The sequence below is a fragment of the Macrobrachium rosenbergii genome, chromosome 7 (genome assembly GCF_040412425.1).
Source record: "Macrobrachium rosenbergii isolate ZJJX-2024 chromosome 7, ASM4041242v1, whole genome shotgun sequence".
Lineage (NCBI taxonomy): Eukaryota > Metazoa > Arthropoda > Malacostraca > Decapoda > Palaemonidae > Macrobrachium > Macrobrachium rosenbergii.
In genome coordinates this window covers 12,765,665-12,780,288 of record NC_089747.1, presented here as the reverse complement: position 1 = coordinate 12,780,288, position 14,624 = coordinate 12,765,665, and the positions used below count along the sequence as shown (strand labels likewise).

The 14,624-nt window shown below is 35.0% G+C and overlaps 2 protein-coding genes across 3 annotated transcripts in view; both read right to left on the bottom strand.

The window, feature by feature from the left end:
* The window catches only part of Arp5 (Actin-related protein 5), a 38,034-nt gene extending 30,591 nt beyond the window's left edge, over positions 1 to 7,443 (bottom strand). The window contains exons 1-4 of the mRNA XM_067106553.1: positions 7,285 to 7,443; positions 4,804 to 4,908; positions 2,807 to 2,913; positions 1,796 to 2,009 (exon numbers count right to left, since the gene is read on the bottom strand). Coding sequence (XP_066962654.1) covers positions 1,796 to 2,009; positions 2,807 to 2,913; positions 4,804 to 4,908; positions 7,285 to 7,297 — 439 coding nt within the window. The 5' untranslated portion in view covers positions 7,298 to 7,443. The remainder of the gene's footprint in view (positions 1 to 1,795; positions 2,010 to 2,806; positions 2,914 to 4,803; positions 4,909 to 7,284) is intronic.
* Positions 7,444 to 11,472: 4,029 nt separating this feature from the next.
* The window catches only part of nvy (CBFA2/RUNX1 partner transcriptional co-repressor nervy), a 314,183-nt gene continuing 311,031 nt past the window's right edge, over positions 11,473 to 14,624 (bottom strand). For both annotated transcript variants that reach the window (XM_067106557.1, XM_067106558.1), the window contains one exon: positions 11,473 to 12,934. In XM_067106557.1, coding sequence (XP_066962658.1) covers positions 12,878 to 12,934 — 57 coding nt within the window. In that variant the 3' untranslated portion in view covers positions 11,473 to 12,877. The remainder of the gene's footprint in view (positions 12,935 to 14,624) is intronic.

Here is a 14,624-nt window from a genome sequence, read left to right as displayed (position 1 = left end):
TATTAATAAATAAAAGGCAATGGTTTATATTCCATTACGAGCATATGTACTTTTTACCGTTTCTCATTACCATAATATCTGAATACTGGTAAGCAAGAAGTCCCAAACAGTGGAAAGGACTAAGATTACAGAAAAGAAGTATCTTTTGCTTTTTCCAGAATATGCTCACAGAATTGGGGTGTATCTTATGTGTGAGCATATATGGTAAATTAGTACACATTAACACATTACTACAGCATCCATATGTCACCAATGCATGTAGATTGGTGACAATAAGAAATAATTATGTTTGTCTTTATAGGGCATCTTACACCTATCCTAACTTTTTGAGTTAGAATGTAATAGTTTCATGAACATAAAAGTTAATTCCATGATTAATATTGTCATGTACAATACATAATTTCACATCACTCATTTAAGGGGCAAAGCAGGTTTGGGTGAAAATCTTTTATAACAAAACAAATACAACAGGTTTTGACATAGGAGAAACCTATTTTTGGTATCCGCTGTGAGTCCTCAAGGGTTACACTGTGAGTCCACCAAGCCAGTTACAAAAAATTCTCTTGTAGTTGGTCTCGGCCAGAATAGTGCTTGTTGGCACAGTGACAGAATAGAAAGGACTCAGGACAGGAGGGCTCTATTTCTTGTCAAATAAAGGATATAATATACATCAATTTAGCTCAAAATTTCTAGTCTGGGACACTTCTGTATTTGCTAATAAGAAAAATATTAAAAACTTCAAATGCCTCTCCCCTATTTTAGTTACTCCTCATGGATAAAATTAAAATATGGTACAAAGCCCTTAAAGGAGCCTTCACACAAATATGTTCTCTTGTATAACATGGCTTGCAAAATATTATCTTTTTCATTTTTAATGTTACAGAAAAATCTACTAAAATTTGACCATTACAGATATAAAAACAATATATAACATTATTTGGGCATTGTAAGCCAATTATGTGTGCCATATTAATAACTGCTGGAAAATTATGGAGTGTAGTACTTTTAGTTTATACAGGTTATGTTTTGAGATGCCTTCTAAAGCTGGAGAAGCATGACCGTGAACTTGTGTCACATTACTGAAATTAACATTTCAAGAGCTACTGTACTTCTGCAGTCTCTGCTTTCTGGCATTAATGGGAGGAAGGTATCATTAGTCAATTCTGATGACAATTTTTCCATAAACTTTATTACAATTCATTTTAGAAAATCATATACAGTATTGTATTGATAAAATATAAATTATACACTTCAGTTTGATATACTGTAATACCTATTCACACTGCCATATACAGTACCTTTATTACCTATACAGTTTAAAAAATAATTCTTTGGTTTTCCAATTTCTTGCAAGCTAAAATAATAGCCAGTCCTTTTACAAATTCTAATTTTTCCAGAGTTTTTTCCTGATGGACTGTGAAAACCTGCACAGCTTGAGCACCTCCATATTTAATTTAAATGCCCTTCTAAAATCATTAAAAAATAATTACTGTCTCGTTTACTTCTGACTGTATTCCCAGCAAAACCCCGAGGAATGCATTAGGCCTCAATTACTCTTCTATACAAATGTCTGTTGTCCACCACCTCTCAGGTTATCCCAACATATATACCAACATACTCTCATACTTTCTCCCTCACTGTTCTTAGCCCTACCTACATTGGGTTACCTCTTCCATGCCTTCCTTCAGCATTCAAACCTGGTACTTAATATATGAATTTTACCTCTCTCCTGTATATATTCCCCATCCATTTCAATCTCTTGAACAGACAAAGAAAATACTAAAATTCTACTTACACTGTCTTGAATAATTAGGATTGCAGAATGCCTCTGTAAGAATAACAGGGTGTGCTACTTGTGATGTGCAAATTCCAAGGTGTGAGAATGTGTAGTCAAACATCGTCTCCTGAGCCTCAAAATGAGTTATAACATTCTCATCGTGAGGTGATTTTAATTGAAATCTTACAGCCTCAATATTGTTTATATCATTGGCCACAAGTATCTCTGTTTCCTGCAAGGAAGTAAACAGGACTTGAAAAATACTTTAAAAAATATAGGATGCTATATATCAAAGTAAAATTTAAAATAATTAATGTACAGCATATACAAGAAAGGTTCTGTGACACTGCGCAAGGGTAGTTAACTCATCCACTAACACTTCAAAATACAAGACAGTACTTCTTATGGCTAAAATTATTTAAAAGTCTTTCATTAAAAACATAAAATGGAAAAACAAAATAAGAAAAAATCTTCACATAATATCCCTAAAAATTTTTCAGTACTGTATATTAATAGATAAAAAAACATTCAACCTAAATGTTCATTTGAACTTCATGAGTACCTCGCTATACTGCTAAGAATGTTTAATATTCTTATGTGCCTGAAATAATAAACTAACATTCTAGCAACTTTTGCTACAAAATCACAAAAAAGTTCATCTTATAAATGACAAAAAAAGTTGTACATCCTTGCTCTAAAAATATGTATAAACTATCAAATTTTACCCTGAGAAGCACCTTGACCTTGATAACCTCCTCTGTGCAAATTAAAGGACACACTGCCAAACTTTGTTTTTCTTGAAAAGACAAAACACTGTATGAAGTTTAATTATGCATTTTCATTACCTCAAAGAATAAACTTTGAAACCTTAAAATTTTCTATATTTCTGATCCCAAAACCTCTCTCAATTTGAAATACATCTGCAGTATCAAGAGCCACAACTGTGTTGTCCATTTAACTATAAAACACTGAAAGAGAAAAATAACTGTATATGCCTATAAAATAATCAGTCTTAATTTAGCAACTTACAGCTGCTGTTTTTTTTCCGCGATCTTTCCTATGTTTGGCATAGCAGTTACGAAATACAATCCTAGGCTCTTTATCCGTAGCCCAACCAACCCGACAGTTATAGGATCCTGAAAGAAAAAATTTCACATAAGAAAAATCTTGTAAAGCTAACTTACTTTATTTGAAAATCAAGTCAAAGTAATTTTAAGCATTCTTTTTCCTTGGTTCAACAGATGAATCTCCAATATACAGTAAAGCATATAGCTTAGCTACCATGTTTTTCAGCCAACAGCCCATAAAAGTGCTCTTTGGCAATTTTATCGTGAGCAAATAAAGGCATCTCACAAAACAACTACAGTACTGTGGTTGAAGTGTTTGATGAATTTTCCAACTTTTCCCCTTCCAACTGTATTTTTCCTTTTACGGTACTATAATATTGTAGCAATATCTTATTATATTAAAGTGTTATAATAAGAGGATCTTCTTTTCTCTCTGTTGTCTGTTGTATGTTTTTATTCTCTCACTTCTTACCTTGGTTTCTTATAGATATGTCCCTTACCATCGCTTCACTGATGATGTGCTAACTTCTTTATATTAATTATTTTAAGTATTGATATCTCTCAGAAAGGCGTATAGAGACGAGATCAGTAATTTCTTCACTTTAATTAGTACTTAGTATTATAAGGATCAGTACAAAATTAACAAGTTACAATGATAAAAAATGAAATCACTCTGGAGCTGTTAACTGGCTCAGTCTATCTGGGGAACACTTAAGCGAGGGGAGACGTACTCTCCCTTGAAGGACACAGTTCTGATCTGTTCTCTCCCTGGCATTCTCCAGCCTGTTGAACCCCTAGAATTCTTGTTATCTGCAATCTCCACCTCCTTCTAGCCTTATTGGAAGTATTTATCAGCAAGGCCTCCCCTTCAAATAGCTGATTGGAAGGACTGTAGTGGGTGTGATTCAAATCTCTCCTTAAAGGACTTGATTGGAGGTGATCTTAGGAGGGTGTGTGAAAGACCCCTCCCTAGTATGTTTGATTGGAGGTTGTAGAAGTACATCACTTTGTCCAGCCTGCAATTTCCTGGAATTTCTATGAAAACGCCTCCTGAGAAGGCGGGGTTATAGAATCAGCTGCTGCAAGCATTTTAGGCTGTGCTGATTCATGATTTGGTTAACTTAATCGCAAGGCCATTATTTGTCACTTTTACGACAGTTTTTATGGCTTCAACACGATATACTGCTTTTGAGTTCATGCAAAAATCCTGCCTCGATCAGTGTATTGGAATCATGATAACAACAACAGCTTTTAGGCGTTATCACTGTGTTCTTTCTCTCTTTTATTATTACTTCTTTTCTCTCTCTTCTCTCTCTCTCTCTCTCTCTCTCTCTCTCTCTTTTCTATCTAATTTCCCTATCTATTCTCCACCACAACAAAAGGATGTTACCATTAATCTTCCAAGGATATTAACATTTGAAAGAAACATCACATTCTAATTTGTATTTTTCCTAGGTATACAAACAAGAGTCATTTATGTAGGAGTATTCCCAGGCACGAGCTGGAAACAGTCATTGAAATTTGTTACAAACTCAGCCAAACTGAGAATAAATTTGCATTAATTTCATCTACTTATTTTGTTGGGGTTTTATGAATGATTTCTGAATGCTAGGCATGTTAAACTGGAGTTAAAATGCTTTACTTGGTACATAATAATCCATTTTACAATACAGTACTCACTACGGGAAAACTCAGTCTGGACTTGGACAGATCGGCGTTCGGGCAGCCTCCAGGAATGGATTAAGTCAAACTAATGAGGTACCACTTTATATACATATGTTTTTCACCCACATTGAATAGTCTGTCTTAGGGTATGACATACAAAGCCACTTATCGAAAAATGATCTTAGGGCAACTGGAGTACATTAGCCAAAATAACATAGCCTATATAATCAACATAGTACTGTAGTATTTTATATAAGGATTATAAACACTACTAACTTTATCCTGACCACTTACCATTATCTATTATTAGCGGAACTCCTTTTAATGATGAAGTATAAGAGTGAATGGGGTCAGGTGATGGTCTCGCATCCTTTAATTCATAGATCTGAACAGCTTCATCTGTGGATTTAAATGCAGAAGAACTTTTAAAATAAATAAATTTAGAATACTGCTTCTTCCTCAAAAGTCTGTCTTATCCTAACTTGTTTCTCCATTCCATCCTATATTGCTAAGAATCCATTACTAAGAATCCAAAAGCTTTCATATCCAAATAAGCACAAGTCTTTGTTAATTATACTCATCAGGGTAAATAAAACAGAATGGACTATACTGCAAGGAGTCTTTCAAATGAATATTAAACACCAATCAGATAGTTACAAATTAGTTACCATAAAATCTAAAGAAGAGCCTGTATTAAGTTTGCAATTTCTCTATCATGGTAACCTTTCAAATATTAATTTTGAAAACAGCACTTGATACATAATAAACCTACTGTATCTGAATCTCATTTCATACAAAAAAATATGATTTTCTACAAATTATATTTATACCAGTCACATCAGCAATTCATCAATGATAATAAAAATCTTTTTTTAGGCACCTCTAACATAAACCTAACTTCATCTATGATTGGCTTACTTGGCTGACTTCTTATGTAAAGCTGAGACCAATTGCAGTGTAAATGTGTCACAGGTGTTTAAACTAATTGTAACAAGTTTTTTTTTATATCTCAACATATCTGAGGTTTTTTATGAATATAACTCCAGCAAAAGTTGGTTCTAAGCTAGGTTACAAGGTAGCTAATAAGAACAAGTGAGTGAGGGGGTGGGGGTGAGTTGATCAGCAGCAGGTGAGTGAGGGGTTGGGGCCTACCAACATACTCAGAAAACTGAAACTTCTTCCTTCAGCAACAGGGGCAAATGTAAAGTTGGTTAGAATAGGGATTCTGATAAAAGACTTTCAGGTTTGTAGGCTGTATCTGGGAAAAATGAAAATGATCTCTAAAATCTGCTAATTGTTTCTATGAGAATAAAAACCTTGGTCTATGACATAGAGATTCCCGCCTTAGGTAGGATATATTGTCCAAAAATCATTACTAATGTTTATATCCCACTGAGAAATGTCAGCATCTCAACCACATTATTGTAGGTCATGGTTTTCCTGCATCTGGAAAACCAAATGCAGTGATTATGTAGAAGAGATAGCAGTAAGTTTTATCAAACAATTTAAAAGAAACTAGCAATAAATACACGATCAAATCTGACCAAACAAGTTATGATTTATGCCCAAACAAATATCTCAGCAGGCTTACTACAGGCTACGAAACAAACTTCCTTTAAATTTCTCAAAAACTTGGAAGACCGAATTGTCTGCAGGTCTCCCGTCTCTTGGAAATCTTCAGCAAAGTTACTTCATAACATAGGCGAATCACTGAAAAAATTTAACTAACATTACACTAGACATGGGCTAGGCCTACTTATTTGCATAAGAATTCCTATATGCTAAGGTAGGCCTATATGACATTTTGTTTGGGCCCTCAACTTCTTTCTTACAACAATTCCCATCAAGTATTTGTCTTCATCTAAAATAAAGTGTCTGATAGGCTATTTAGCTAGTAGGTTGAGTTTGGTGACACAATGTCTTCAGAATGCCTAGGTAGTTTAGAATCTACAATCCCAAGCATTTACAAACCATAGCCTACTCTTAGGGGGTTTTGTTTAGAAGCCTTTCAATTGTTTTCTCAACTTAGCAACAGACTGACAGATATACATCCTACTACTGACAGTTTACTGTAAGAAGAGCTTGGGCATAACCTGGACCATCAAAAGCTACAATCTAGAACCTGCTCAACACATTAAGGATTTTGGAGTGAGTTGACAACGACAGGCACATTCTGCAGACGAAAACAAACCTACCCTTTCTAGAAAGCCATGTCCTGACCTGACCAGACCTTACCTTCCTAACCCCGCCTGAACCACCCCCAAATAACACTAAACATTGGGAAGGCCTGACCCCATCATTCTACAAACTACCCGGGGGTGAGTGCAGAACGACGGGAACAAATTCTGCAGACGAAAACAAACCTAACCTTTCCTAGAAAGCCATGTTCTGATCTAACCAGACCTTACCCTTCTAACCTATCTTAGGGTGCCGTGCCCCGACCTGGCCGGGGGGGGGGTCGGGGTTCACCCCCACCACCTTGGACAACCCCCGCCAAGTACCAAGCCACTAAACATCGGAAACATGGACTAAGCTTCCGTCCAGGGCTATTTAAAGCCTGATCCTGTCGTTCTGCAGCTAGGATGTCCAGGATTTTATATTTTGAAATTCTACCTTACTTGTTTCTGCATTACTTGCCTTGGCGAAGTTTAGGCTTAGGCTAGTTATCAAAAGTTAGCCTATCAAATTTATGTTTCGGTGATGGCTGACACATAAACAATTAATACAAAACAAATGGAGTTGTAATTTTAACAAGTATTAATAACCGCCAGTTACCTGCTTCGGACATTGCAGTAATCCTTACGTTAAGGTTTCTTACACTTGTCTACGGTAGCCAATTTTGCAACTTGCAGGGTTCCGGTCCGAAAACTCTTGTTCAACATGTAAACAATATTCTTCGCTTTGTTATTTTTAGGACTCGGGACTCAAGCGAACGGCAAGCGAACAATACGTGAATATTAATACAAAACAAACAAAAGAGCTGCGATTTCTGTATTCAGTAAAAATTATATTGAAAAGGAAGAGGAAATCTTATACCGTATGTGGATAAAAGAAAAATAAATTAAAGAAAGCCACATCCATAACTATAGGAAACAATACACGGGCAACTGAAGCGCCGTTGCAAATGCATAATCCCCCCACAAACCTGAACCTGAAATTGAAAAATGTGAAATTTTGTCACAAACACAAGCGAAAATATGCTTCAACAAGCCGCTTCATAGAGTAAACAGCGAATCTACTATTATTACTGCGAGGCTGAATATTTAAGCACACTGGAGTTAAATAGAAAACGATCAAAGAGGAAGTCACTGAAAGCTTAAATTATGAAGAAGAAAATAAAAATTTAGAGCATTTCCTACTTTCTTGGCCAGAACTCAACAATATTAGGAACAAATCCGTGCAGCAGCCATATTAGGAAGGTAAAGAGTAATTAATAGCTATCAGACTACTGTTAAAAGATCCCTCTAGAGGGCAAAGTGAAAATGGGGAAGAATTTATCAAAGATAAAGTGGCATTGAGAAAATATAGAGCAAGTACAACAAAAGGGAGAGTAGAACGATCAAGGGCCAATGCTTACCAGGACTTACATTGAATATAACAGGCAGGAGTCTTTTTTTTTTTTTTAATTTGGAATAATGAGAATCAACCAGAAAAATAAATGTAATTTAGGGCAGTTAATAAATTTCAGCTGCAATGCTGCCACATGACTCAGAGTCGGAATTGCTCAGAGCGCTTATAATTATGGATATGTTTCAAACTAACTTTTATGACTTATAGCTTTGGAACTACTGCCAACTAAATAAGATACACCAAAGGCTTCTTAAAGGAGAGTAGCACTGGACTTTTTATTATACTCGTATATGCCTCTACGTTAGTGCATCATCGCAGCCATATGACAATTTCCCATTAGTTATTTCATTAATGGGCTTTTCTGTAGGTGTTTATGGTATGCAAGATTTTCTTACATGATGATTATGTTAACCTTTAATATGATATCTCAGAAAAGTTGAGCTCATGATAATTAATATCACATTCAGATGCTGTGGCAGCTACAGTAGACCCAATGCTTTATGCTGGCCAGGTTGTCTAAAGTAAATTAGGCATCAACTGCATTCAAGGGATGTATGAAAACATTTTGTCATGATTGTTCACTTAGGCACTAATCATGGCAAATCCATGAGATTGGCAAAATGAGCTTAATAGCTTTTTTTTTTTTTATTGAACATAAGTTGCCTAAGAAATTTTTGTAAAATCAGGTTAGGCTAATGATTTGGAATGATCCTTATCTAAAATTACCAAAAACCCTACTAAAGTATTACTACCACCACCACCTTAATTTTAAATATGTACTGAATTCTGTTTGCAAGAATGAGTAAATAAGAAAATACCTTAACAGGCCGTCATGAAATCACGATTTACGCAGCGCGTAACAATTTAATGTTACATGTTCACTGGTTACATAAGAAATGAGACCAGCAGCATTTCTGGAATAAAAGGAAACCTCCATTCAAGTGATTTGTGAAAATCAGGCAAGAGTAAAAGGACAGTAATGAAACCCCAGAACAATTTAGGTTACACTGTAAAAAATAAAATCCTGTAATTCTAATAGTTCAAAGGCAATAGGAAGGGATTTCTGGATGGTTTAATAATTTGATACAACAGATTCATCTAAAGCTACACAGTGACAATAATCTATTTTGTAGTCGGCGAATAACAAGTAAGCTAGGAGTCTGTCACTACAAGAAGCTAATTACCTTGTATAGAAATCCCATATATTCACAGCATTTTCATGAGAGACAAACACTCTTGTTTAGTTATAGCTCTTTTCTTAAAATAAATTTCCTTAGATAATAGGTTTCTTAATCAGACAGTTGATATAGGTCCTGATGCTTAATTGCGTAGATGAAGGGATTGTGCTTTGAATACTGTGGGCGGAGGAAATACAGTAATCATCATACCACTGATGAGGCAAATGCAATTCAGTCTTCATAACTTTACTAGTTTTCTGAGTTATTTTGATATTCAATGAGCATTCTCAAACAAGAGAGAAAATATTCAAGAGTAACTTCTACTAACAAAAGTCCTATAGGCTTTAAAAAGTAAGCAAACTAGTTTACACTGATCCACGTAACAGAAAAAAGTAACTAAAGTAAATACATAGGATAATCTTTACAGTCCTAACTCGAGACCCGTCAATCTCAAAAGTATGGAAAGCAAATACTGTATACCATCTTTCCACTAGAAATGAATAACAGTCAGGCATTGACTAAAATTTGCAATTCCTCGGGAGCTCTGAAACTGCCTATTGAACACTCTTGAAACTAACTTTTAATCATTCCTAAATCTCCCTTTCAGTGTTAGTTTTTCCCCTCAGCCATTAAAAAATTACATTGGAATAAGCGTGATGTACTTATAACCTTATGATCATCAAACATAACATGTCTTGATATTCTAAAAAAAAATACTTCACTCACTTTCATTTGTGTGGTAATAATAACGAAATTGCCTGTTGGGCATTTAGTGAAGTCCAAGAAAATGCTAGAGCTCTAGGTGTGGCTTTATGCCAATTACTTGACTCAGAACCATCGTATAAATACAGGCGCCTAATCAAATTATACTTCTGCTTTGTATTTGTTTTCTATACACACGTTGCTATGCGGTAATAATTAAATTTGGTACAATTTCCAGTACAGAAGTTGTTGCTTTTAACAATGGTCACAAACTACTGCAACTTGGACTCACTGGTATATTAGTTAGAGCAGGAGTGCACGAGGATCTATACTAACCTCCTTGAAAAGGCAGTTTGTGTAAAATGATTTCATGAAGACCAAACACATTACTAATGCAATCATTATAGGGTTTTTGAGGAGGTGGCAGCATGGAGTTGTACCTGCTAAGCTGAAAACGATCCTTCAGTTTGAATAGCTGTGCCACGTAACTTTAAACCAATCAAAACTCTCAGTATGAAATGACTTTTCAGTTTCTTTTTAAGGAATGGAAGCCATTTTGAGTTAGCTATAATGTTTTCCTAAGTTAGCTGTCTCTAAATTATTCAGAAGGCTCAAAACTTTTGTGATTATATGTGGAAAGAAACACTTGAATTGTTTCCCATTCAAAACTTTTTACATACCTTTTGGCGAGACGCAGGCTGATAAGTAAGGGTTTTCCTTAATGTCAAGAGGCAAAGAAAAAAAAAATGGTTCGAAGGTCCCAATCTTAGTACTAAACTTCTTCTGAAGGTTGACACCTACCAGTAAGGGACCTGAGTATCTGAGACACTAGAAGAAACATGTTCTCTAATTCAAAATCTCCTTGGAAAGCTTTTAATCTTGAAACTGGATATATCAGTACCTCAAATGGTTGTTTGCATTTCCTGAATCATTCAGGCTGCCCAGTACTAGAAGAATCTGTAGTTCTCTACGAAGGGTCTTTTAACATATCTTTTTTTTCTGCCCTCTGTACCAACACAGCAGGAATTTGCATTCATCCTTCAAACTGTAAGTATAAATGTTAGTCAAAAGGGTTGGGGTAACCATCTGACGAGCTTTGCTTAATCGTTTCTCTAATTCTAATTATTATCTTTCTTGAATACTTGTGGATTGTCACTTTTCTTGGTTCCTGGGCTGAAACCGCCGCTTTCTTATGTGGCGATAATCCATCTTTACAAAAATGAATGAAAAAACGTTACATATGGCAAATCCCCTCTGATGCTACAGTGTAGTATCTTTCAGTGTTCTTTCATCATCATTTCTTTATGTCTTTGAGAAAGATAAGCATGGTACTGACTCTCATGTAGTCTAGGAATTTGGATATCTGTCCGAATTCATTTGTCCCTTATAAGATGAATATGAAACTAATATGAGATGACTTGCTTACATCCACGCGGACTAAAGCCTAGAGTACCTGTGTCCCGTCTCCAAGCTAAGAAAAATTTATGAGGCAGAAGGTGTAAGAATGCAAAAGTCAGCTTCAACTGTATTTAAGACTGTTTAACAAATGCATCAAAGCAAAGAAGGGTTAGAATACACCACGTTCTAATCCCTCTAAGCATTAGAAGTGCCAAGTGCCTTGCAAGACCGCACGCGGAATTCCAGGGTACATAGAACAGCCTCTTTAAAGAAAAGGTCTGTTTAATTTCGTTTCGCAATTTGGGAGCCTTCATAAAATTTTGTAATTTTACTCTTGGATTTAAAATATTAAATAATAACTTGAAAGGAGTGAGAAGTTTCTTTCTCTTCTTGATATTATGAATTAAAGAGGTATTTCCAAAGCAAGTCTTACTCTAGATCAGACTTTGCTTCTTATGATTTGGATTACCAAAATGACGCTTATTTGATTTCACATTGTTTTGTTACTGATGCTTCTGTTGTTATAGCTAGATATGTTCCACAGCAGAGATTGACCTTCTTGTACTAATCTATGGACAAAGCACTGATGTAATGCCGACTTGAGTCCTTACGCTCTTTATTTCTTTTTTTTTTGAGAAGGAAAAAGACTTGACAAAGGATACAGGATTTGACTATCTTTAGTAACCTTAGCCAGGTTCACAATCTGCATAAGGTCCTTGGACACAGCCATACAATCATATGTAAAAATCTTGAATGCCTAAGTTCAGAGTGTTACCCTGTGGAATAGAGATGCTGAGAGGTCGTTCATGTCAACTTAGGGTAGGAAGTGGCTTGAGATATCCTCTCATTCAAAGAGCACTCTATTTTTTGGTTCAACACTAGTTACCTTTCTTAAGGTCTTGAGAGTATTCATAAACACAAGTTCAAGAATTTTTAGATATAATATGGTATCACCATAAATTCTGTGCCGGTTTGTATCAACTCCTGACTGCCACTTTACAACACAGAAAAACTCAAGTGGGTTACAGTCTGGTATATCTGATGACCTGTTAGATTTCAAGAACAAAGAAAGACAATCCTAGACAGTTTTCCTCTTGCAATTATACTTAGCTGAGAGATTATCTTCATTCGGCCAACCTTGTTGTAATTAAGGTTGCTGGTTTCATCATAACCAGAAAACATTTTGCTGTTCCACATAGAAATAAGCTGACGCAGAGTGTGAACTTCAAGTGCTTCAGTGACCGAAAAAACCATAGCTCTTCTGCATTTTGGATTCAAAACCTCAATTGCGTCTGCCAGGTTTTGAAGGTCGTTCATGTTAACACAATGGCGCAAGTATCCTTATAGATATGGGGCTAAACAGAACTCGCCAGGTTGTACTTGTGCGTCAACCTTATGGGATCTGAACATGACATTCACAGAGAATCCAATCCTTTGGCAATCGACAATAGTATGACATCATAACACTCCTTGACTATCACAAGTCCTATAATACTGAATTTTCCTTTTGAGGATTGGGCCTATGGCTTCAGATGTTTGTCAATATCTGTGGTATCCATCATTCCTTTCATCTGTTTCTGGAAAAAAAAAAACAAATAAGGGCAATCAAATATTTTCATACCTTATCAAAAGATCAGTGGGCCTACCTTTTATAAAGGGAAGAATAAAACAATCAGTGATAAAATTATCTATTTACAAAACAATAAACACACTGGTATACAATACACTTAATTCAATAGCTTTGTGATGCTGGGCTCAAGGAATTCAGTAGACACAATACCAAAAACATGAGACGCGTTTAAATGCAAACAATAAAATCTGAACATTTTGGGAACGTTGCCATTAGGCAGAAGTCATGTAAATAAAAGAAATACTGTAAAGCCGTAAATAAATAATAAACTTTATAAAACTCTGTAACAATAATGAAGTTAAATACCTTGTACATATCACACTAAATTAATGGAGACATTACACGTACATATTTACAAAAAAAAAAAAAAACATGAGCAAACAGATGCATCATTTCAATATCTAGTTCTACTAATAAGGGTCTTGAGATCTCTGAAGAAATATCATTTCCAGTCAGAGGAAAAACCACAGATATACAATAGAAGGTAACTGCTTGTAAGGAATCAAGGAACAGGATAATCACATAGTACTTATCTGATGCTACCACAAGCTCACAACATAGGAAAAACTATTGGTTAGAAATATCAGAATCATGAGATGGACCACAATGATCTGAACTTTTTTTTTTCATCTCCCTTTCTTCTTCTTGACGTTCCAGATAATGTACTGTACATGCAATCAACCAAGTGGCAGGCAGACTTCTCAATAACCATATTCATTGTTCAATGACCATTAGTACCTCTTGGGATTTCTTTCATTCCTGTTTTATCTTTACACCAAACAGAAACAAGCCTTGCTCAAAATTATAGTGAACAATAAACGTAAGACTTCTGGTGAATGTTTATTTATGGAAATAAAAGAAAATATGAAACTGGATAAAAATGAGGAATATTTGGCACAGGTGAAGAATAATCACAATGGCATGGTTATACCTATCAAGTACTACCAAGATTTTACATATTTTTACATTTTATTATAGTTAGATCAGTGTCATACTGAACAAACTACACTTTATAAAGATGTCTTTGGAAAATAAGATAAACAGTTTAGAAATAAGGGGACATACCAAATAAATACATATAAGAAAAAGAATAAGACCTGTCCCAAATTTAACAATAATACCAAGAGCAATTTCACCCATGCTAAAAAAAACTTATATGATTAGATGGTAATGAGATTATATCTGTTTCCCTAATTAAAATTGAATATGAAAAACTGTTTGATCTGGAGTCTCTTCTGTATATAAGAAAACATGGAAAAATTAAATCCACATTGTTATATTTCTTTGAAGCTTGGCCATCTTAAAGACCAACAGGTAACTGGCAAGTATACTATTGCTTATCATTACATTTTCATTTAAATATTGAAATATTTGCAGTAAACATATCTTTGATACATTAAGCACTGACAATGATAAATCATCTTGAAAACTCTCTAATTAAACACCGAAGAACAAATGACAATACTGAAGTCGCTTATTTACCTAAGATGTAAGAATAAAAAGTTGAAAAACTTTGCCATCACTCTTTTACAAATTGCACATCAAACAGCACTAGGAGTGTTCATGGCAATTTTTCCTCCCATGCAAATTACTCTTGAATCGTATTTTGACAATGTAAAATGTTAAAATTACAATAA